This window comes from Echinops telfairi, unplaced genomic scaffold (genome assembly GCF_000313985.2).
Source record: "Echinops telfairi isolate 266 unplaced genomic scaffold, ASM31398v2 ScPeMD7_7473;HRSCAF=8511, whole genome shotgun sequence".
NCBI classification, from domain to species: domain Eukaryota; kingdom Metazoa; phylum Chordata; class Mammalia; order Afrosoricida; family Tenrecidae; genus Echinops; species Echinops telfairi.
Genome location: NW_022111377.1, coordinates 2085007 through 2109848, shown reverse-complemented (window position 1 = coordinate 2109848; position 24842 = coordinate 2085007). Strand labels below are relative to the sequence as shown.

The 24842-nt window shown below is 46.7% G+C and overlaps 1 protein-coding gene across 5 annotated transcripts in view; it reads left to right on the top strand.

Moving 5' to 3' along the window:
• The window catches only part of CELF2 (CUGBP Elav-like family member 2), a 512058-nt gene that overhangs the window by 440671 nt on the left and 46545 nt on the right, over positions 1-24842 (top strand). For all 5 annotated transcript variants that reach the window (XM_004712629.2, XM_045285616.1, XM_045285615.1 and 2 more), the window contains one exon: positions 6538-6672. In XM_004712629.2, the coding sequence (XP_004712686.1) occupies positions 6538-6672 (135 nt within the window). The remainder of the gene's footprint in view (positions 1-6537; positions 6673-24842) is intronic.

The window sequence follows — 24842 nt, the reverse complement described above, 5'->3', positions numbered from 1 at the left end:
AAGTCCTAAGGAAAAGGAGGACAGGGAAGGAAAGCTCCAGGTCGGGACCCAGAGGGCAGAAAGAATTCTCAGGGGGACAGGCACACTGGGAACAAAAGCTGGACTATCCGGATGTTTACCCAGAACTGCTCCTTTGGGAGAGTGCCCCTTTCTCAGCGCTCTGTGCCCCGGTTCCTTCTTTCAGTGACCGTCATTGTTCCTGGGCCATGTGACTTTCTTATCTGTCGTGAAGAAGAGCCCACATGCAAAGCTCTGGCAAGCAGGCCTGGCGTGTTATGCCTATTGCCATTGCCATTATTGCTTGAAGGGGCACGATGACGATTCATATTCTCTCTCCCGGATCTTCCTCGGGAACTTACTCTGAGCTTTCCGCACGTGTATCGACTCCTTCAATCTCATCATCCTAAGAGAGGGTTCTGTCTTAAACCCCACTTTTGATCCCAGCTTGAAAAATCAGCACAAACAGGTAAGCAGTTCCCCCAGTTGAGGCGGAGGCAGCACTGCCCCCCAGGGGCCTTGGGAAGGGGCCCCCCTCCGCGCAGGGGTTCCAGGTCTGAGTCGCAGCTGGTGCATCTCACGCACAGCCCTGCCTGCCGGTCACCGAGGACTGTGCGTTGCTAGGATGTTGAAGAGGTTTCAGCAGAGCGTCCAGGCTAAGGATGGACTAGAACGAAAGACGTGGGATCTACCGGCAGGATCCCTATGGATCACCGTGGTGCTCTGGCCAACTGCTGATGGGATGATCTAAGGGCAGGCACCATGTCGTTTGGCTGTGCAGGGGGTCCCATGAGTCAGGTGTCAGCTAACCACAGCAGCAGCCATCCCGGGGGTGGAGTCAGCCATTTCTTTCTTTCTCTATATATTTTATTTAAATTTTTCTCATTCAATACACCCTTGTTAATAGCCAAAAATTAGTAAACTATGTGTTTATTGTGTTGTGCTGGGTTCCCTAGGGGAGCAAAGCCAGTGATGCTGGTCTGGGTTTGTCTATAGAAAGAGATATAGACGACGCAGTGGCTCCCACAGTGGTCCAAGTGGGTAAGACCTGTGCAGCTCACGTCCATGAGCCAGCTGTAACCCGAAGGCTTCTCCTAACTCCTGTAGCCTCAGAGGCTGACAGGCATGGAGAAGGCAGACGGCACAGCCTGTCCCGGTTTCTGACCAGTCTGTGCAGCCTCCAGCCCATGGAAGTTCATCACTGTGGTCGCGCAGAGAATGTTGTACGTTTTAAGCCCTAGGGAAGTGAGTATGTGGTCAAGAAGGAGATGCTTCTACCAGCCCCTGCATGGAAGACAAAAAAAAAAAAGTGTAAATGTGGGATGTCATGGCTGAGAATAGGGGTCCAACCCATAAAAGTAGGCAAGGAAGCTGTCCTGCCCAGTCCCCGGGCACACAGCCGTAATTTCTCAGGCTGAGGAGCAGACTGAGATAACCTCACAAGCACAAGACCCAAGGACCAAGGAAGGGATGAAAGGGGGCAGACAATGATGTTCCATTATGAACCCCCTGCCACCCTGTAACTTCTGGTTCGCTTGGCTGCTTGGTTGGCTGGCTGGGAAGGAAGGAAGGAAAGCAGGCAGGCAGGCAGGCAGGCCTGCCTGGCTCTTCCATCTTTTCTGAAATCCCTCATGCTGGAGAACATGGTGGTCTCACCTTTGCCCTCCTCACCTGCACCTCCTTTGGCTTTTATCTTGGTTGTGAACAGCATTTGCCACTTTCCAGGGTGATGCCCCAGAATCTCTCCGCTTCATTCCTTCTGCCTTGTCTGCCCAGGTGGAAGCAGAGAAAGGTTGACCAGGACTCTGGTGGTGAAATATGGAAAAGGGGAACTTTAAGGAGGGATTTCAATAAAGCCTTCAGCTCTGCAGGACACACCGGTACCTGATTGCTAAGGACTTGGCGCTAAGACTTTTGTCTTTTAATGAGCATTGGTGGCTGAGATAAGGAATTAACACTGTCCTAATAAGTATTTGTAAAATGGATTAATTAATGAGTGAAGACAAACCATCAATATTTGATGCTGTTGTGAATCCTGAAGCATTAACAAAGAATGGAGAAAACTAAACATGTGGTTGGAATTCTGTTGCCTGTTCATTCATCCCACAAAGACTTAACCTGTCACCTGCTATCTATACAGCACTGCTGTTTGTGTGTGTTGAAATAGACGGCACGGTGAAAAAGACAAAACTTTGGGCCTCGTGGAACTTAATACAGGCAGTCCGTGGGTTAGGAACATCCAGCTTTCTGACAAAACTCCTACTTGGCCTTTGAAGCAGGGCTTTGAACCGATTCGAACTGGCTCTATCACAGCTGGTGAAAAAGAAACAGGAAGCGATCAGAATTTTTATAATTTGTGTGATTTGTCATGATAACCAGATTGGGGACACTTGTGGGTTTAAGTCTTGAAATAGGAGACTAAGAAGATGTGGAGGAAGGGCTAAAGTGAGCCTTGTCAGGAACCTGATACACCCGAGATTGGGGTGCCGGCAGGACTGTGGCAAGTACCACACGTTCAGAGCAACTCGGGCAGCAACATCTCCAGGGGGGCACTGCCGTCTTTGCGCTTCACCCGCCAAGATGGAGCCAAGAAGAACCAGTTTGAAAACAATTCAACAGCCCCTCCCTACGGGCAGCAAAGTCTTCATCATGGCCGCTTTCACTTGTTGCACATGCCACTGTTAAATCACGGAAAGGATTTCCAGTCTTCTCTTGCATTAAGCAAGGCAAAGGAAGTACCCTATTTACACCTGTCCCAACTACCCTACGAGTTCTTAAAAGGCATAGTAACCAAGGAGAGAAATACTTAGAGTAGATCAGAGTAGGATATGTAAATTAGGATATGGTGGGAGCCCCCCCACCACACACACACACACACACACACACACACAGAGTCTTGAACAAATAAGAGAGTTGTGGAGAGCACACAGAAAGTGCCCTTGCCATGTGTACTAGACTGGTCTTCCTCAGAGGAAGGCTGTGATATGTGCAGAGAACACTGGTCTAGGGGTCAGGAGATCCTGATGCCCACAGACTGAGAGCCTTGGCTAAGCACCCGACTGCCGCTGGCCCAAGTGGATGGGTTCAGCTAGGCACTGTAGACAATTTCTTCTAGCTCTGGAATTCTGTGATCTGACTCTGAACCTACCTCGGGGCTCTTGTCTCGGGAGTGTCAGAGGATACTTCTGGAAGAGGAACCTGTGACCTGAGCCTAGAATAATGGGTCTCCTTAGTGCTTATTTGTGCCAGATAGCTGTTAAAAGTTTTAATGTCAGTATTAGACCCTCTTTTGCACTCAACCATCTGTTGGTGGTATAGTGGGGTCATCTGGCTTACATCATTAAAACATAAGCGACAACATCATTCACAGAAGGGCCACAGGGGTACAGATGGCACCAAACAAATGTATCTCCCCTCTTCACAGAGCAACTAACTCAAACGGCTAGCTCTCAGCACGTGGGAAGTGCGTTCAAGATGCTTTTAGGAAGTCAGCACCGCTCACTGAGTAGGTCCACACAAATGCCAAGCAGAACCCCTATTTCTTTCATGTCCCTTTTTCTAATACTACTGAAAAGATAAGACCAATGCTTCCTCAGCTCCCACATTCCCATAAACAGGACTCTGGTTGCCCTTTGATCCATGAGAATGACAGAGGGTGTTCTTCCAGTTGCAATTGCTGGAGAAAGCAGGGTTGCCAGAAGTTAGCACTGTGGTTGCAGATATTCACAGGATTCACAGCTTTTGAGACACAGTTGCTTGGATTTCACCATCCTCAGTCAACCTGTCTGGGTGTCACCTGGAAAAAGACAGTCTCCCAAAGTGGGGAATACTGCCCCCTGCAGGGCACTAGGAAGATCGGGGAAGAGGGGCGCAGATACCTACCTACACTTTATTCTAGATTATGGACCATAGTGCAAAAATTGTTCATTGCCAGGGGCAGGGGGTGGAGGTGGCTCTGAGTAAATTTTTTTTTCCCCTAAAAAGCGGTTTTGGGGGGTGGGGCAGGGAGCAGGTAGGCCAAATAAATTTGAGAGCTGTAGAGATAGAGCAAAATAAGAACTCCCTTGCGGTCAAGACATCATCGTTCCGTATCTGCTTCCTTTTGAGTCTTGCTCATGCTGAGGGCTCCATGCCTGTGCTCAGGACGTGTGCAAAGTGGTTGCTAGAGCTTCTCTCGCCACCCCACCCCCCCATTCACCACCACCCCCCCTCCCATGTATGCAGACTCGGGCATCAAGCTACTCTGACTAGAGCAGATTAAATTTGCTCAATAGATATTAAGTATCAGATTTGAGAAAAAGGTAAAATTAGGCCGATTACTGAAGTCCAATATCTTTGTCTATACAGTTCCGCTACTTAAAGGAAAGAACGCTTTCCTGCTTCTTGCAAATAGGTTCATTGCTCAGACTGTGAAGGGAATCCGGGGAAAATAGTTTGAATTCTTGGAGGACAGGGCAGCTAAACAGAAGAGGATGAAAGGCATGAAAAGTGGGCCCAGCAGAGACACCAGGCCCATCAGACCCCCACCGAGACACAGCCAGCCTCCTTGCAAGATTGTGGCCCCAAAGCTCTCTGTTAATCCCACCCTCGAGTTCTTGTGAATTTGAATTTCTTGTTTCCATATTTCCTCTTTATTTTCACTCGTCAGAGATTCATTCTACTTAAAAGTATTCTCTTTTAAAAATTCTAAGAGGATGAAGGTACTGTCATCATCACTCACTCTTTCATTCATCGAATGTTATTTGAGTCCCTACCTACTACCTGTCTTTTGAATCCACCCCGACCCAAAGCAAGTCTACAAGACAGAACCAAACTGCCCCCAAAAGATTTCCTTGGCTGGACTTCTTACAGAAGCAGACTGGCACGCCTCTTCTCTTGAGGAGTGGCTCGTGACTTCAAGCTGGCATGGCCACCAGGGGATCTTTCTTTGAGCCCGTACGATGAACCTGTTTTAGAGTTGACAATCAAATTAAGACTGAAGAGAGAAGTCCAACGCTCATAACAATAACAAACCTCGTTACAATAATAAACCTTGTTGCTCTCTCATCAATTCCAACTCGTAACATCTCACCGGGCACTAACGCACCGTTGTCACGTCAATGCTAACACAACGGAACTGAGCGGAAATGTCCCAGAGGGTTTCGGAGATTGTAGGTCTTTATAGAAGCTGACTGCCTTATCTTACTCCTGTGGAGCCGTCGGTAGATTTGAACCGCTGACCTTTCAAAGGTTGGCAGCATGATACTTAACCTGCTGAGTCATCAGGACTCCTGGCAAGTCTCTACTAAAAACCCACTGCTCTCCTGTTCACTCCAACTCAGAGTGAGTCTAAACGGGTTTCAGAGGCTGTGCTGTGCATTTTTACAGGAGCACATAGTCCCATCTTTCCCCCGTGGCTTTGAATAGCTGGTGAGTTTGAACTAGAGACCTTGTGAGGAGCAGCCCAAAGCTTGGATGACCCTATAGCTAACATGAGTTGGGGTATGTATATTATGGCACAGTCTATGCTAAGTCAGTTGCCCCCATCGTTCTATTTAGTCTGCACAAGAGCACTCTGAGGTGAGATTCAGTGCAGATTGCCACTCATTGGTCAAGAAACAAAGAGATGAGGTGTGTTGCCTAAAGTCATTTGACTGGGAAAATGACAGAGGCAGGATTAGAACCCGTTATCCGTTCAGTTTCAGAGCAAGACTTTTCTAAGTGCTAAGCTGTCCTCGTCTTATGGTGTTCTATGGAGGCAGCTGTGGAGTGTAGAACAGTGCTTCCCACAGTGGGCTATACTGCCCCCTAGAGGGCTCTGTCATAATGGATGGGAGGCGGTTGCTACAAAAGCAGATACCTCTACTTTATTCTGGATTATGGGCTATAGTTCAAACATTTTTAATGTTGGCCAGGGAGGGTGCTGAATAATTTTTTTAAAGGAAGTGGTAAGCCAAAGAAATTTGGGAACTATGGTTGGATTGAGAATTTGCCCTGAATGCCATTCTCCAGCTGCCCAAGCCCAGATAACCTGTTTTTTGGTGTGTGGATTGTTGTTGTCTTGTTTGGGGGGTGGGGGTGGGAGTTGGCAGCTGCATGATAGACCCTGCCAATAGACGAGGCCCTACTGTGGCCAGTCCACACAGAGATAGCTTGTTGTTTGTCTTTTCTGTTTATCTCTACATCAGAGAGCAGAGGTAGTTGGTGAGTGTATTCTGTTAGGACAGCCCCACAGGGGGTGAGATGTAGGGGTGAACTCAGGTACCCCGGGTTGCTGCCTCGGGTCTCTAGGAATAGAAGATTATAGCAGAAAGCTATGGAATTTAGCTGCACCCCAATCACAGCAGCACAGGGTCCTTGGAGGAGGATGGAGAGTCCATCCCCATGGGCTGACTGCAAAGATCACCCAGGCAGCTCCTTGGCCTGTCTGGCCCCACAGGGATTAGTGCACGGCTCATCTGCGCTTGTCATGTGCCCCAGTGATTCCCTAAGCCTTCTCTTGTTTGGAACCGGGAGAAGCTAGCCATGTTGCTAAAACCATGTTTCTCTTTCCATCCACAGGCATGAATGCTTTACAGTTACAGAATCTGGCAACACTGGCAGCAGCTGCAGCCGCGGCCCAGACCTCAGCCACCACCACCAATGCAAACCCTCTCTCAACAACCAACAGCGCCCTGGGAGCCCTCACGAGTCCCGGTAAGAGGCGCGACTCTTCCCTTTCAGATGACACAGGGCGAGCAGTCTGTGCACCTGGACAGAGGTAGACGTGTCCAGGACAGAAGCAGGAAGTTACCCCTGGGCATCGAGGTTCTTTTAGACATTAGTTCACTCGCTCCTTCGTGTGAAACAAAGTGTGCATGTGTGTTCCTTCGTTTCCAAGGACAAAAGGAAAAAGTTTCCAGTAAAGGGATCCACTATATGAGCGATTCCTTTTGTTAAGCACCATGTCTACACCATACATTCTAATCTCACTGTTCAATCTTTAGCACAATGCAGGGCTCCAGGTGATCTGTTATGTAATGCTGATCTTTTCCTTTTCCTTTTTAGGATAATTTAAGAATTCTGCTAAATCTCAAAACCTCTGATCATTCCAGTGTGTTGTATGTCATGCCAGCTCCATCCTTCACTTTTGATTTTTACATGCTTGGTCTAGAAAAGGAACATCTCTGTTCTTTTATGGGCAAGTTCTGGACTCTGGATTATGTAATCAAAGGCCTTGTTTCCCTTCCAAAATTGTGTTGCATTCAAAAGCAGATGGTACATTTCTTCTCATACCTGCCGGGCATAATGCGGTTGCTCAGATACCATGATTTGTTTCACACACACACACTCACTGAAATATTTAGCTGACTTCTCATCTGTTCAGGATTTTCTAGACCTTGAAAGACAATTCACCTCCTCCTCTGTGACACAAAGGGAGTCGGTCTGGACAATTCCCACACTTCCTTCTAACTTTGAAAATCGAATGACCCTCTGACAGCTAAGCCCAAAAGATTAACTAACTCTTGAAACTGTCAATGGAGTAGGGCTTTCTTTTAGGAAAACACACAGTAGAAGGTAGTGCACAGGACAGAACCAGCTCTTCAGGGGGTTTTGTTTTGTTTTTAAGGCTTTGACTTCAGGAAGTGAGAAGCACGTTCTTTGAACCTGTGACCCTGCCAGAACACCAGGCCCTAGGTTTCTATGTGAAGCCCTGTCACCCTGAGATCGTGAGGTTTTGAAGGAGAAAACTAAGAGATACTTAGAAGAAACTAGCAGATTTATCTTTAATGTGCTGTGATCTCCTAGCACCAGCACGTGTATAGCCACCATTCTCTAACTTGCCTTCCAGAACATACCATGATTATGGGTATGTTCAATAGAGTATTCTTGACAAATATACTTTTAAGTCATATTTTTCCAATAAATTAAGTTATAGATCTTATTAAAAATGCAAACATTTTATTTAAATAAATCCTCTAATGATCCCTGTTGAGAAAAAACATTTTTTAATCGTTTTATTAGGGGCTCATACAACTCTTATCACAATCCATACATACATCAGTTGTGTAAAGCGCATTTGTACATTCATTGCCCTCATCATTCTCAAAACATTTTCTCTCCACTTAAGCCCCCGGCATTAGGTCCTCATTTTTCCCCTCCCTCTCCGCTCCCCGCTCCCTCATGAGCCCTTGATAATTTATAAATTATTATTTTGTCATATCTTGCCCTGTCCGACATATCCCTTCACCCACTTTTCTGTTGTCCGTCCCCCAGGGAGGAGGTCACATATAGTTCCTTGTAATTGGTTCCCTCTTTCCAACCCACCCTACCTCTACCCTCCCAGTATCACCACTCACATCACTGGTCCTGAAGGGATCATCCGCCCTGGATTCCCTGTGTTTCCAGTTCCTATCTGTACCAGTGTACATCCTCTGGTCTAGCCAGACTTGCAAGGTAGAATTCGTATCATGATAGTGGGGGCAGGGAGGAAGCATTTAGGAACTAGAGAAAAGTTGTATTTTTCATCGTTGCTACATTGCACCCTGACTGGCTCGTCTCCTCCCCGAGACCCCTCTGCAAGGGGATCTCCAGTGGCCTACTAATGGGCTTTGGGTCTCCACTCTGCACCCCCCCATCATTCACTATGGTAAGATTTTTTTGTTCTGATGATGCCTTATACCTGATCCCTTCAACACCTTGTGATTGCATAGGCTGGTGTGCTTCTTCCATGTGGGCTTTGTTGCTTCTGAGCTTGATGGCCGCTTGTTTACCTTCAAGCCTTTAAGACCCCAGATGCTATACTTTTTGATAGCTGGGCACCATCAGCTTTCTTCACCACATTTGCTTATGCACCCATTTGTCTTCAGTGATCCCTTCGACACCTCGTGATCACACAGGCTGATATGTTCTTCCATGTGGGCTTTGTTGCTTCTGAGCTAGATGGCCGCTTGTTTACCTTCAAGCTTTTAAGACCCCAGACACTATACTTTTCTGATAGCCGGACACCATCAGCTTTCTTCGCCACATTTGCTTATGCACCCATTTGTCTTCAGTGATCCCTTCGACACCTCGTGATCACACAGGCTGATATGTTCTTCCATGTGGGCTTTGTTGCTTCTGAGCTAGATGGCTGCTTGTTTACCTTCAAGCTGTAAAAAACATTTTTGACAGATAAATTACCCCCTTAAAAAATAAGAGTGATTCTTCTTCTTTAAAAAAAATGGGGGGCTCTCCAACTGGTTGTACTTCATAAATCAGATTGGAAATAAAAATTTGCCACCATGAGAGGAATAAGAAGTACTTACATTAAAATCGCACAGAGTCTTATATATACATGAAATTACACTATTCATGAGAAACAAATGACTTTAACCACATTTCATCTTATTTGGGGAAGGAGAAACTCAGTTTGTAATCTGAGTGTGTTCTGCTTGGTTTAGATAGAAGAGAAGAAGCTTACCTTTTCTCTTTATTTTAAGAATTAACTTTATTTTGTCACAAGTTAATTATTGTAATTCATCCACCCTGTCCTTCTTTATCCTGGGAAGGTAACCAGAAGGAGTGTCCAACTCTTCGACATTCAGAGGTTGAGAAAAAAGAGTAGCAAAAACCTGTATCACCCGCCGTCTGGACCCTCCGTCCTTAAGTAATTTAACGTTGATGACATTTCATATTGTGAGGATATTAAGAAGTCTCTGCTATTCCAGAGGCAGAGCATTATCACAGAAGAGCATTTGTATTAACAAGATGTAGTCTTTTGTTTGTTTGTAGGATTCGTGTAACTATTAGAGTATATTATTCTACTGTGCTATCAAAATCAATATTAAGGCATGCATTCTTTAAAAGAAGACAAGCCAGCTTAAGAAGTTCAGGCCAAAAGCAGGCATAAGTTGATCTAGGTAGAGCTGTAGATAATGCACTTCAATACATGGTATGCATTAGGTGCGTGTACACGTGTAACGTTAGACACTGTCCCAGCTGCTGCAGATAGAGCAGTGAGTGGGAATTCAGACAGTAAGCTAATAAGTGTATGATAATATATGTGATAAGTCCTGGTGGCACAACGGTTAAGTGCTCAGCTGCTAACCCAAAGGTTGGCAGTTCAAACCCACCCAGCAGGCCCATAGAACTTGCTCTGGTAAAAATTTCAACTTAGAAAACCCTACAGGGTAGTTCTAGGAGCCCTGGTGTCATAGTGGTCATCCATTGGACTGCTAACTACAAGGTCAGCTGTGTGACACCACCGGCTGCTCCTTGGGAGAAAGACAGGGCTTTCTAGTCCCATGACGAGGTCCAGTCTCAGAAACCCATCAGGGCGGTTGTTTCCTGCCCTACGGGGCTGCTGTGAGTCAAGTTGGAATCCGCGTGATGGCAGTGAGTGGCGAGGTGGGGTGGGGATGGGGATGGGTTTCTAACTCTATCACATGAGGTCTCTGGGAGTCATAATCTAAATGTGGCAGATAAGGGCTATGAAGGGAGACAAGGCAGTAAGATAGAGGCTGTGGAGGAGGCTGACAGAATCTATATTAATAAGTGTGATCAAGGAAGACTCCTCTCCTAAGAGATATTGGAGCACACACCTGAAGAAGGGGTAGGAAGCCTTGCCCTGAGGTGCCTATCACACCTTGAATGGCAGCTAGCCCCTGGAGTCACCTTGAAGCAGCAGTTGAACTCAAAAAATAAAGGTTTCACCTTTGAGTAATGTGTTCTCTGAAAAAAAAAAAATCATTTACATAAGACCAAAGCGACAAAAGCAGTTTTGCAACCGAAACAAGACAGGTGGTGGGCAGGGAGTTTAGTAAGTGGGTGGGACAAGGCAGCACAGGAGTAGCCGCGGTGCCGACATGATGTGCAGATGGAGCCCGGGCCGTGCCCATCATGGCTGCGAGCCATGGAACGGAACAGGCTTGACTGTACGTTTACACCTAAAAGATTTTTAAAAGAAGGCAGCCATGGAGGCCCTTTGGTGTAAGAGTCTCCGGGGTAGAGGAAGGAGCAAATGCAGGGCCCGGGAGGCCAGAGGGAGTGAGGCGTGAGCCCAGACCAGTCACTTCGGCCAAGGGTGGAGGGAGCGAGACAGAGGGACAGCATCCATTCCCCAAGTGGGCAGAGGGCTGAGGGAGCTGAGAGGGAAATGAAGTGGACAGGTAATGGACTTCTTCCACAAGCGTTTAGGAACCCGCTCAGATGTGAGTGTCATGAGAAGGTTGTAACCTCCTGAAAACGTGGGATGGTGGCCCAAGTGTTTGGCAGAATTAAATCACAGTGGACATTTCTAGTTTTTTGAGGGTTTTTCCCCCCACTGAAACTGTTGTGGAAAATGCACCTTCAGCCCTACATTCTTTGTTCTTTCCCTTCTCGTAGCCAAGCCCACCACTAGCAGCGTATCGCTCACTGCTCTCAAAGGCGGCCGTGTGCTCCTCGGCCAATTCCACTCACTGCGGGCTCAGGGACAGTGATTTCTCCCCGCTCCTGAGGAATGCTTTGCATGATAGCTGCAAGTATTTCATTAGAATCCTGAAGTGTAGCAGGCAGAAATGATTTAAATCTACATTTCAATTATTTTTCTTAAGTGCAACTAAAAAAAAAAAATCTGAAATTTAAGTGAAAGAAACTATTTGTCGAATCTCCACTGGGGACTTTCTCCAAGTCACGGAAAATGTGGTTAGTAGAATTGATGGCTCTCCACTTAAGCAGAGCAATTTGCTATGAAGTAAAAATGGGTTGGGAGCAGTCCCCATTGCCAATGCCATGATTGATTTTTTTGATTCTAATCAATAGAGCTTGCTGTTGACCCGTTCAAAAGTCCCGGCAAATGGTCTGAAGTCTCACGCCGCCACCCCACACAGGCCTTGCTTATACCTGTTTTTGAAAAACCATTGCTTTCTTCTTTTTTTTTTTCTTCCAGTTAAAAGATCATTCTATTGGGGGCTTCTACAGCTCTTATAACAATCCATGCATCAATTGCATCAAGCAAAGTTTATGTTGCCATCATTATTTTCTAAATATTTACTTTCTATGGAGCCCTTAGTATCAGCTCCTCTTTTTTCCCTCCCCCCCGACCCTCATAACCCTTTGATAAATTATAAATCATCATTATTTTCATATCTTACACCGACTGTTCTCTCCCTTCCCCCATGGTTTCTGTTGTTTGACCTCCTGGGGGGGGTGTTTGGGGGTGAGGTGGAGTTATGTGTCAATCATTGTGATCCATTCCTTCTTCCTCCCCTCCTCTCTCTACCTTCCCCCTGCACTCCTGGGATTGATACTCCCTTAACATTCCTGGATTCTGTGTGTCATGGGCTCTTATCTGTACCTGTGTGTACATGCTCCAGTGTAGCCCACAGCGAAAGGCAGTACTAGGGTCATGGAAGTGGGGTTGAGGAAGCCTCATGGAACCAGAGGAATATTGTGTTTCATCGTGTGATCTTGTGCCCTGGTTGACTCATCACTTCCTTATGACCTTTCTGCGAGGAGATGTCCCATCGTCTACAATGGGCTTTGGGTCTCTGCTCTGAACCGCCCCCCGCCCCCCATTCTCAACACTGTAGGAAAACCATTTCTTAAGCTTCAGACAAATGTTTCTAGGAAGAAAAGGGACAATCCAGTTTTCCAAACTCTTTAATTTTTTGAATAATTGTAAATTTAGTGCTGTAATTTTGCATTCCCATGGAAAGTGCCCCTACAGCATTTTAATAAATGATTTTAAATCCTTGCTTTAAAACATGAAAAGATTAAGCTTTCATTTTTATTTGTTTATTTATTTTAAATCCCCTTAGGCTATAAGTAGCTTCCTTTGTCTCGTGGCCTTGAAATAAAAATTAAAACAGTTTAAATTGCCCATGGTTAGGATAAGTGTTTCATACAAAATGATCAAAATGTAGTGAATAAAATTGGAAGTTGTCATGAAAGCATAAAAACTGAATAACTGGACATTATATCTTTTCTGAGTTTCTCACAGGTCTTTTGAAACCTCATTTTACCAAGTTTCTTATCTTTCATTTTGATAGGATGATTTTGGTTTATTTTAATCTCCAAGGCATTTAATGCCTTGGTCATTTCTTCTTACCTGATTGTCACCCGGTTTTATGAGGAATGTCCCGCCGTGTTCCTGTAGAGAAGCGTTCCACCTACAAGGCTTTGAAGAACGATAAGAATACTTGCCTTCTACCCAGCTTATAATAGGTTTGCGGTTTTTGTCTGATAATTTTGAAAGTTTGAGAGAGAGCATTATTATTATAACATATGAACATCTCCTTGCCACTTCTGCCCAAAACAGTACTGCGTTCACTTACCCCATTATTCCACCAGTCTTCTGTTTCCACATCTTAAAAATGAAGGATATTTTAAAATTCTCCAAATGCTCTGGACTTCCTGAAGTGCACACTTCAGGGTAATAGATCACTTCTTTCTATCGTGTAAGGTATTTTAAAATACTAGGAAGCGTTTTTCCTACTGTTGGCTTTTCAAATAGTCTTCGCTTTGAGTTCTAGGCAATACCACCCCCCACCTCGCCCATCCATCTTCAAGGGGCTCCCTGCTTCCTTGAAGGCTGCGACAGACAGAGTTCTGAGGAAATGGCGAAGCTTCCTTTCTGACTCTTTGAGGTTAGCAGAGACTGAAGCTGTTTTTAATGCGACTCAAACATTCCCTGCTCGCATCACATAGCCAAAACCAAAGGCTTTTTACCTTCAGTGTCCACACCTGAAACCTATCACCAGGCTGACAGACAGTGGCCAGAAGCACCAGCTGGACAGCCGAGTAGACAATAGGAAACAGAATTCATCCCCAAACCAGCCTATAACCTCTCCATTTTCGAAGGGGCTTTTGTTAACCCCACATCTTCTCCTTTATGCACTGAGGTCTCCAACTGCAAATTCCAAACGTACTCTTACCATGAGGTCAACTCCTAGTGACACGAGTGGGCGAAAGTGGAACTGCCCCCTTGGGGTTTCGGAGCTGTAGCTCATGACAAGAGCAGAAAGCCTCATCCTCTCTCATGGAGCGGCGGATGCTTTGAACCGCTGACTGTGGTGACCAGCTCACCGTGTGACCCATTACGCCCCCAGGACTCTTTCCCCACGGTCTAGACAAGTAAAACAAGCTCCTTAGCGTGACATTCAGGATCCCCCCTGGTCGCCTGTCTGCCAACAGTGTCACGGCCCCGCCCCAAGCAGTGTCCCCTAGCTCCTTCAGGAAACCCGCAGTTCCTCTGGCCTTTGTGCCTGGGTCCTCGCTGGCCCCTTTACCTCCAGAGCCAGCTCCCCCACCCATCTTAGGAAAATCTACCCTATTCATTTTTTGTCACATTGATATCGAGGGAGATTGATGTTACGGTATAACATCGGTGTTCTTAGGGCACAGTGTAAAAATGTTAGCTTGCTCGTATCAATTAAACTGCAGTACAAAAAATGCATAGTACTAATTAATAAAAATTGTTCTTTAATCGCCACTCCCACCACGAAGCCTGCTTATAAGAATTAATCACTTCCATGTAATATTTCCATCTAAACACTTAGCTCCATCTAAGCCTATGTCCAATAGATGCTCCTTCCCAAGCAACTCTGAGGAACCTCCGGAGGGCAGAAGAGCCGCGGGAGGGGACGCAGCAGTACCCGGTCTTAAGCGACCAAAGTATGTTCGACTGACATCCACTGGAGCACATCCCCTGCGTTCTTCGCAGAGTGGTGTCTGGGCACGCAGCTTAGCCCTCTCCTTCTAGACACTCTCGCCCCATTGGAGCAGCTGGTTGTGCCGTGTCATCCCCTCCTGTGTTTGCCCCAGTGCTTTGCAGGCAGCACCGCCCACCACCACCAAAAAAAGAGAGGCTTAATTGAATTGAGCATCAAAGCAAAAATGTTTAAACGCAATGTCTTTGGTCGACCACGGTGCACACCTCCCTAAGAAGCGCTTCGAGTCTGTCTTGGTGACACTTTTGAAGTGTGGGGGGGTGTACACCCACCTAGCGACCCCTGGTTTAGTGGAAGCCCCACGTGACAGGAGAATGTTGAGGTGTGACAGCTTTCTGAAGAGTGAATCAGTACTCACCTACAGTAGAATAAAGTTACATAAAGCAATCTTTCTTGATAGGCGTTTCATGAAGATGAACTTTTGTAATGTCCCGATGTCATGCTAAAGAACAAGCGAGAGTCTCGTGGCATTTCGTCTTCAAAAGAACCACCTACTCCAGCGTGGGCTTTTTGAAAGATGACATCTCAACAGATCAGCCTCTCAAAGCTCCCCGTAATGATGGGGGCCTCACGAACTCCCCTCCCCTTTGGGCAGGCCTAGGCGACTGAGAGAAAGCGAGAGCTTCTGTAGCTTGTGGGGGTGTGGTTATTTTATAGGGGCCACGTGTTCCCTTCCAGGGGATTGGAGTCTCTTGCCATCCGAATTTTTCCAGGTGCCAATCTTCTTTCATTGTGTATTACCAAGGAAGGGACGTTCTAACCTGCCTTCTTCATTAGTTCCCCTTTGTGGTGATTCGGTCGGGGGAAGTCCAGCAAGTTGATTAAAAGGAGATATCTAGTGGGAGGGTGGAGCCCACCAAATAACTTCATACCCTTGGCGTGACAAAGCGGACAGCCCACCCTTGTGTGTTCCCTGCAAGTTTCAGGATTGTCTACAGCCTTCTAGAATAGCGGTTCTCAACCTATGGGTCATGACCCCTTTCGGGGGTCCAATGACCCTTTCACAGGGGTCTCCCATTCCATAACAGTAGCAAAATTACAGTTATGAAGTGGCAATGAAAATCATTTTATGGTTGGGGGGTCACCACAACATGAGGAACTGTATTAAAGGGTCGCGGCATTAGCGAGGTTGAGAACCGCTGTGCTAGAAGGATTCTTGCTCCTGACTGTATGGGACTCCCTTCACTGTCCCGAACATTGCTGGGGCTATGAGTCATCATGATACGTCACTGCTGCAACTGTGTGTGTGTTTCACTCCACAAACATTTACTGAGCATCTGCTATGTGCCTGGAACTACTCTGGGCACTTGAAAGGCATCCCTGGGCAAAGCCGACAGAAACCTCTTCCCTCTTGTAGCATACATGCCACCATCAGAGTTTGTTCATTTCTCCTTGGTCAAACATGGGCCATTTGGCCATTTTCACACGCACTGCTCACTGCTAGCATTAGGTTTTTAAAAGCATTACTTTACATAATCCCCTTGGTGATTGCTTGCTGGACAGACTCTGTGAACTGTGACTTGTGTAGTCTTTTTTAAAAACGGAAACTTTTCATAACCAGTATTGTGTCCGTTCAGACCAAGGTCCAGAGCAGGGAATCCTCTCTGTCTTTCCGCCTCGTCTTTAAAATGGACCGTGTTTTCTACACCCCGTGTGCACCCCAGAGCTGAGAGAGGAGGGCCTGCCCTAGGATGCATTTGGTCAGTGGTGAGACCAAGAAATGTCCTACGTGGGACAGCTTGTGCCTGCCACCTCTGCCTCATGTCTTTCCAGCAGAACCTTGGTACGTGGCGGTGGAAAGATTTTCACGAGTTCTTAAGCCCTGGAAGCCCTTGGTTTGGGGGGGAAATCATAGCTGAGGACCCCCTAGGAAATGTTTCTTGATTTAGCACCCATCATCCTCCGTGTAGTAGGAAATTTTTGAAAGCATGTGACTACCTCCTGGCCAAGCGTTTTTTTAATGACCCCTGCATGTGATAGGAGTTTTGTTGTGGAATCACCTCTGACACTCATTTATTGTCAAGAAAATGAGAAGGCCCTTGGCCCCAACAGAGGGAACCATGGCAAATTCCCTAATGCATTAGAGGGTCCTCACTGCCAGAGGGTCCTCGTCCTGCCTTGAGACAGCATTGCCTGCGCGGTGGATGGGCAGCCTGCGCTTTATGAGATGCCCCTGACCTAGAAGCAACTGGAACCTCTTAATAGTCCTGAACTAATTTAAAGCTTAATAAAACTGCACGGCTGAGGGCGCAGAGATATTTATGGTTCCTCACTTCACAGCAGAGCCGGCGCTTAGGCGTCTGCAAGAAGCTTCCACCTGGGCCTCCAGCGGTGCCTGTTGGATCTCTTCCTCCTGTGGGTGGGCAAACCCTGCCATGCATTCTTAGGGCCATCCCTCAGTGAGTGCTTGGTCTTTTCATTCCTAAATACACCGAGATATGGGTGCTAGTTCTTGATGTGGGTGCTTTTAGTGTCAATGGGTAGTAATGACTCCTATTAAAATACTGCTTTGCATCGTTCTCCATACAGGGTGTCCAGTTGCTGTCCGGTCCCTTTATGATGTGTGTATGAACTCAGAGGCAGGCCTTCCACCCCAAAACACAAGTACTTCAGTCATACAACTTCCCCCCACCAGTTTCCCTTGATTGCTGTCTAATAGAATGATGCGATCGATCGCTGCGCTGGTGAAAGGCTGTGTTCGTTGCTTGTGTTTCCTCTCAGGTGGAACATCAACGAAAGGCTGTGTCCATTGCGTGTGTTTCCTCGCAGGTAGAACATCAACGACCTGATTCTGGCCGTGTTGTTCTCAGATGTTTAGGATTGAAGGTCTTTTTGTTAAGTCTTGACAGCAAACTCGTAAGAGATATGTTACTCTATCTGTGCTTTCAGCTCACGAACCACTAAAAGCTAGGTATCCTGGCCATGTAGAAAGATAAGTGGAATGCTCAGAGGTCCTCAAACTACGGCCCGCGGGCCACATGCGGCCCGCCGAGGACATTTATCAGGCCCGCCGGTTGTTTTTTGCCCCATTTGGTTTTTTACTTCAAAATAAGGTATGTGCAGTGTGCATAGGAATTTGTTCATAGTTTTTTTTTAACTAGAGTCCGGCCCTCCAACGGGTCTGAGGGGCAGTGAACTGGCCCCGTTTAGAAAGTTTGAGGACCCCTGCTCTAATCTATACAATCTAGTTGGAGCGTCGTCAGTAAGGTAAGGGTACAAAGCACCAGTGCAGGAACTAGGAGAGAGATTAACGAAAGAGCTGCCATTGGAGCCAAACTCTTCCGACGGGGCCAGATTTTTGAACGTTCAAAGAGAAATGGAGGGTATTTTCAAGGTGTCCAGAATGGGGGGTGGAAAGGGTAGAAATTTCACCGAGAGAAATCCATCTCACTTTTCCCAGGCATGAGCTACGTCGAAAGGCATGATGGGGAAGAATAACCAGGGGGGCTCAGGAAGACATGACTTTCCTCTTGTCAGGAGGGAAGTGACTTGCAGGACTTTGAGCACAAGAATAGGCACCTATTCTTGTGATTGACTTAGGTGCCTATGTGATGTGAGGGAGGGTGAGGAAGAAGGGGTTGAGCATGTTTGGTTGGGTGACCAGTGGAACAGTGTTTCCAGGAGTAGAGAGGAAGGTGTTCGGAGAAGGATACGTGTGTAGAAGATGATGTGATAATTCCACACATGTTGAGAACATGTCATGCCTTTAAATATGCTCACCACGCTGTTGTGGATAAAGCTTTGAGTGGCGAACTCCTTGGATATGGTTGAGAACCGCTGATCTCGTATTTCTGGTCTCAGCGTCACGGTGGCTGTGGTTCGTATGGTCCATTCATCCTTCTGACCAATTGTTTCCTTGAGTCCTTGACTGATTGTACTCTTCTTACTCAGATGAGGAGAGACCAACTGTTGCATCGTAGATGACCACTCACAAGCGTTCAGACTCCACTTACTACTCACCAGAGCAGGATGTACAGGGCTGCCACTGTGGACAATAATAAGCCAGTCAAGCTTCATGAGCCCTCTAGGTTGTGGTTCTAAGCCCCTAAGCCAGTAACTTGGTCCCTCGGGGCCGTGCTATATCCCTGGCTATGTATGCAACTTATGTAAGTGCATATGTAGAAATTGTTCCTACAAAGCCTATATATACTCGTGGATGTACTCCCACTCAGCTTCCCACGTCTGTTCAGTTTACCTGGCCACCTATAGACACGTATCTACCTGCCTTCGGGGTCTTTTACTCGCCTACAGCTCCCAGTTTCTTCTTGCGCGTTGGTCATGCTGTGCCGACTTCCTCCTTCCTGTGTCCCCCTTCCCCTTCCCCAGGTCTGTGTATGTCTTCTCTCCTCCCAGGCCTGGAACCCCTGCGGAAGGTTCCTCCCCATGTGTATGTTTTTAAATTGCTATAATAGTAATCTTATATACTATTTATCCTTTTGTGATTGACTTATCGACTCAGCTGAATGTCATCCAAGTGCATCCATGTTCCGAGGTATCCCTCGGATTCCTGGTGATTTTTCGGCACGGCCTATAGTGTTCTGTTTGGGGTGTCTGTCCCATCGTTCGCTGATCCTGTCACCCGTGGGCAGTCGCTCAGGGCGTGTCCATCTTGTGCCATTGTGAATCGTGTGGTGAACACCAGTGTGCGTATTCTCACGTCTGCTGTGGCACAGTTCTTATTTCTCTAGGATATGTGCTTAGTTGTAGGCTTGCTAGATCATATGGAATTACTACTCCCAGCTCTTTAAGGCAGCACCCTACCATTTCCCACTACAACCGCTGCACCATATTATAATCCCCCCAGCAGTAAATGAACGCTCCAGCCTCCTCTTACCTGCGCCACCATTTTCTAATATTTTTTAATCTTTGCCACTAATGCTGGTTTGAGGCGATTTCTCACTGCTGGTTTGATTTGTATCTCTGGGAAGGTTAATGGGAGAAAGAGGAGGCGTTTGCTCCTGTAAAGAGTTAGAGTCTCAGAAACCCACAGTTCTACTGTATCCTACAGGGTTGCCATGAGTCAACATTGACTCCGTAGCAGTGAATTGGTTCATTTTTCAGTTGTGACAAGAAATTGTTCGTTTACTTTTCCTATTGGAGGGAGAGAGAGAGAAGGCAGTATACTATTGTTAAAAATAAAGAAGTAAAGCATCCTATAGGAAAGATTATTTAAGTATTTAGAAAAGATACTAGATCCCACTCAGGGACCACAGGAAACGGGCCTGCACAGGGGCGAACAGCCAGTGGTGTTTCTCTGACTCCCCTGCTTTTGGAAGACTACTCTTAAAAACACTAGACCATAAACGGAAGAAGAAAAACCCTTTCTCACCTCTTTCTACCTTTGTGTTTACCTGACCCAACTGGCCATGAATTTCCTTCCCACCAGAGCTCAAACTTGACTTGCCAACACCCCCGCCTCCCCAGGCAGAGCAGCCCTGTGTGCCACCGGGTTCAACAGAGTGAGCGGGTAGGAATTACTGGTGGCTGTCACGATTTCAGCTCAGGCACGGAGGCCCTCGGAGAAAAGTGTGTTTGATCTCAGAGAGCATTACTTTGGACGTGTGCTCTGTGGCTGCCTATTTGCAAACAGCAGCCTTGACCTTGCAGCTTTTCAAAGCCTAGAACCGCACTTGATGATCTCCGGACACTTGCCAAACTTTGTGTCCTATTCGCTGAGGGAAATTGTCCCTGTTGGGGGGAGGTTTATCCACTGGCCTTAACTGTCCCCTCTCCAGGTCATCCTCAGAAAGGCCAACATTCACAACACACACAGGCTAAATTTTAGTCGCCTGCCGATGGCATGCACTCACTTCCACAAAAGCTTGCTTCCCCCCCCACCCACCCACCCACTCCAGAATGCAAAGCCTGATCACACCATCGCATCGCATTTCAGGTAGTTGGAAGGAATCCTCGCGCGCATGTGCCCAGGTGCCTGACTGTCACTCCAGATGAGGACACCGCGATGGGCAAGGTTTCAGTGACGTGCCACAGGCGATGTGGGGTGGGCTGTCGGCATCAGTGGACACCATGTCATGTCCAAAAGCATGCATGTTGTTGGATTGTTCCCACTTGAGGTTGTGAGGAAACCACAATTTAGAAAATAAACAAAATCTGTATTCATGAACCTCTGTTAAAAAACTAACACCTGGAACCAGCTGAGGGAACAGAAGAACTTTTGTTTTGGGAAATCCTAAGCAAAATATCGTCTACATGGGAATGAAGAACCTGCTAACTGTAGTGAGGGAAAGCGGAGAGATACCCATGAGACTTGACACTTCTGAGATGGATTTTATTCTTAGAAACACCCTCTAAGGGAGAATTCCAACCAACATCTAGAAATGGAAACCAAGTGAATTAAATGGAAATTAAAATGAAAGAAAACAGAAGCCCCTGGGTAGTACAAATGGTTACGTGTTCGATTACTATCCAGTAGGTTGGCGGTTCAGACCCACCCAGAGTGCCCTCAGAAGACGGGCTTGGCAATCGACTTTTGGAAGGTCATAATTAGTGGGGCAGGGGAGTAGGATTGGAGGATTCCTACTCTTCCCACATGAGTCCACCATGAGTCAGAATCCATCAGCTAGCAGCTGGCACTAAAGTTGAACATCAGGCATAAAATACCACGTTCACTTCTGTGTTGCTTTCTCATCTTCCAGAATGCTTGCTCTCAATAGTTATTCAGAGTCCAAGCAAGGAACTTCCTGCCCGGCCCTCTGAACTCAGACCGTTCACCTTGCCCCATCATTTTCAATGGCCAGTAATGACTTGTCTGGCCCAAGGTTGTGTTAAGCCAAGTTGCTTACCAATGTAATTACGAGTCCAAAATGGTGTGGTGCTGGCAGGTCAAAAGGTTGACGGGGTAGAAGATTCCATGCCTGTTACTCATTGCCATGCAGTGGGAATACGGCCAGAGGACCTCACAACCCTTTGCCACCATTTTCTAGTGAAAACAGCCTACCCCACCCTCACACCATTCATAGCCCCGCCCCCCAAAAGTTAGGGAATAAATAAAGATTAGAGGTGTGGTTATTGTGGAATAATTAGACCTCAGGGGAGAAGAGACACTCTGTATTTTGTTAATGTCCTAGGGTTGTGATTAGCTAATAATGACAGTGCCTGTGTCATGGCTTAATTATTCTACCTCCTCGCAATCTTCCTGGCTCAGTTGGAGACGACATTCTCGCTCATTTGAGGCAGAACGGCAACCGCAGGCCCCAGTGTCCTGGGTTATGTTTGGTCGATGTAGGCAATTTTCTCGGTGTTTACAATTATTTTATTTCCTGAACCACAAAGCCACTGTGCGTCTGCCATCTAATAGTTGTATGGAGTGTTTAATGAGTTGCACTGAAGGCAGATCCTTGCTGGCTTCTGCTGAGACGGTTCTGTGGTCGCTCTTGCTCTGTGGGCTAAGTGTGTGTGAGAAGGTAAGGGGTGTGTGTAGTAGGAACAAACGAATGCATTTGCTGCGGGGTACGTGGGTCCTAGGCATGGCTTGCAGATGCGTTGATAAAAGGGAAGGGACAACATATCTGTAGAAAGAATCGATTAAATGAAGAAAGGAGTGCATGTGAGAGAGCCAGAGCCCCTGGTGGCCACTTGCCTACTTCCCACTGATCGACTTGGAATCCGTAGAAAGAGTGAGGACTAGCCACACCCCTACACATTCATAGTCAGCCTCAACCCAAACAGGGAGGCTTGTCCTTCACGCTCACTTCCTACAAAGAGTAAGAAAGAATCCTACTTCCTCATGCTTCAAACTAAATATGTACTCCCCACCCTGATGGGCTTGGGGAGAACTCAGAGGCCTCAACCTTGAGGGAAATCAGATCCCCAGGCCTCACAACAGAGTTGGAGACTCAAGAGGTCCGAAGTAAGTCCCAGAGGACTCTGTGCAGCAAGTCCTGGTCCATAGCGTTTAAAGGTGAGCAGGGGCGGGGTGGCTTTCTCTATTAAATGTGCGCTTTCTTCTAGAGCATCCGTAGAGCAAGGGGGCTGCCGAGCTCCAGCAGGCAGAACCATCTGACCACACAGCCAGCAGAGGATCCCGAGAGCCCCAGGTCAGGGATCAGAGGGGATGGACACCACAGAATGCGTGGTCATCTTCTCTCTGCTCTCCTCCCACCGTGCAGGATTTGGGTTGGATTTGCCCCTGTGTGGTTTCCAGGGACAGGAGAAAGGGAGAAGCGGTATCGTCTCTCTCCAGCTTGCTCTGACTCGTGGTTCTGTCCACATGCCCCCACCGCCGCGGTGCTCTGCAGTCCCTAGGGGGTTGTCACATCATGTTGTAGGCAGTGAAAATTGGAACCTTGACCAACAATCTGCTTAAAGCATTATGAGGAGTCTGCCTTCTTGCAGCCCTTTTATCCCCTGCCAGGAGATGCAGCCACCGTGTGCTTGGCATTAGCAGAAATATAAGAGCATTTGGGGGAGGAATGGGTTTATTGGACCTCTGAGGCCATTGAGCTTAGCCCTAGGGTCTGTAGAAAGCCCCAGACAGTTTCCACTACCCCGTGGCTTCTGCTTTCATGTTTCAAGGTCAAGGGCAGCATGCCTCTGAGGCAGTTCAACTTCCATCCGAAGACGTGTCATCTCCTGACAGCTCTCCTGCATACTGAACTGAAAACTGCCTCCTTGTAGAATTATGGGCTCGAGCTACCAAAAAAGTATCCTTCCTAAGTCCCGACTGAGACTCCTTCTTGCCTTAGCCTTCTCTTCTTTTTTTTAGCCTTCTCTTCTTTGGCTTGAATTTCACCCATTTCCCCCCAGTTGTTCCTCTTTCATTTGTCTTGACTTTCAGACGTGAAAACTACGAGGGGGTACCTCCCCCGACCCCCCAAAAAAACACCATAAACATTTCCCCAAAAGCCACGTACTTATTTTTATTTTTCCACACAAAACAACAACACCTTCAAAGTACTCTCCATTATACTTAATGCATTTGTCAAATCTGCAATTCCATTCTTGGAAACATTTTTCAAACTCATCTCTTTGGATAGCTGACTGCACCTCCCTTGTTGGGTTTTTTCTCTAACTCTCCTACATGGTCAACTCGCTGTTCTTTGATGTCCCTCTACATTTGTGGAAACAAAAGGAAGCCACACAGAGTGAGGTCAGGTGAGTCAGGTGTGTGGAGCAAGAGAGGCATGTTGGTTTTTTTGCCAAAAACTGGAGCACTGAGATTGCTGTGTGAGGTGGCAAAACCAGTCCTCCTGCCCCCATCTGCCACAAGTCAGGCCTTTTTTTTGGTTTCACACTGTTATGCAGTCTTTTCAGAACCTCTAAATAGGAAGTTGATTAACACTCTGACCTGGTGGAGCAAATTCCAAATGCACTAGAAACCACTTTTTCTAGAAAATGGTAGAATGGTGTATTTTATTGACTGTACTATAAGCTACGCTATATTTCCACATTAACTACTTCTGTATAATTGAAGGGATTACATGATATTGTCTTGAAACAAATGAGCATAGTCTTAATCTTTGATTTCACTTGACAAGCTTTTTAGAAGCAAGGTGACAATGGCATCTTCCACTGGTTTGCTTCCAGAGTCATAAGAATAGCACCCTGTCTCGTCACCAGTAATGACCTTGGGAAAACAACTGGGTCACTTCGGAGCTGTTCTTTCAAAGCATGGCATGGTTCCACTCAACGCTCATTTTCCTGGTCAGTCAGAACCCAAGGCACACATTTCATAGGGACCTTTCTCACTCCCAAATCTTCTGTCAAAATTTGCTAAATCTCAGGTCCACAATAGGCCAGATAACTTCCCCGTCTCTCCAATGGTCTGCCATTCATCTTAGAGCGCAAATGCATGAATTTTGTTGACATTTTCATCTGTTTGGGGAGTTTATAGATATCTAGAAGGAGGTTTGTCATCAGTGGACATTTCACCTTTTTTGAAACACGAAAACCACTTGTACATGTGCATTTTTCCCATAGCTGGGTTCAACATCAAAACAGTTTCTGCAGCATTTTCCCCTACCAGGAAACAAAATTTTACAGCCGCATGCTGTTCTCTTAAATCCGCCATCACAGAAAACGAGGTTCCAACAAAACTGCTTTTATGAAAAAATCCACTGTGACCAGAGAGAACCTTCCCAGGTGATGCCACTAGGTGCACTAACTCAGAGCAAGTTGTTAGATGCTTGTCTACTGGGGAAAATGCATACTATGAAAGCTCCGCCCAGTGGGACT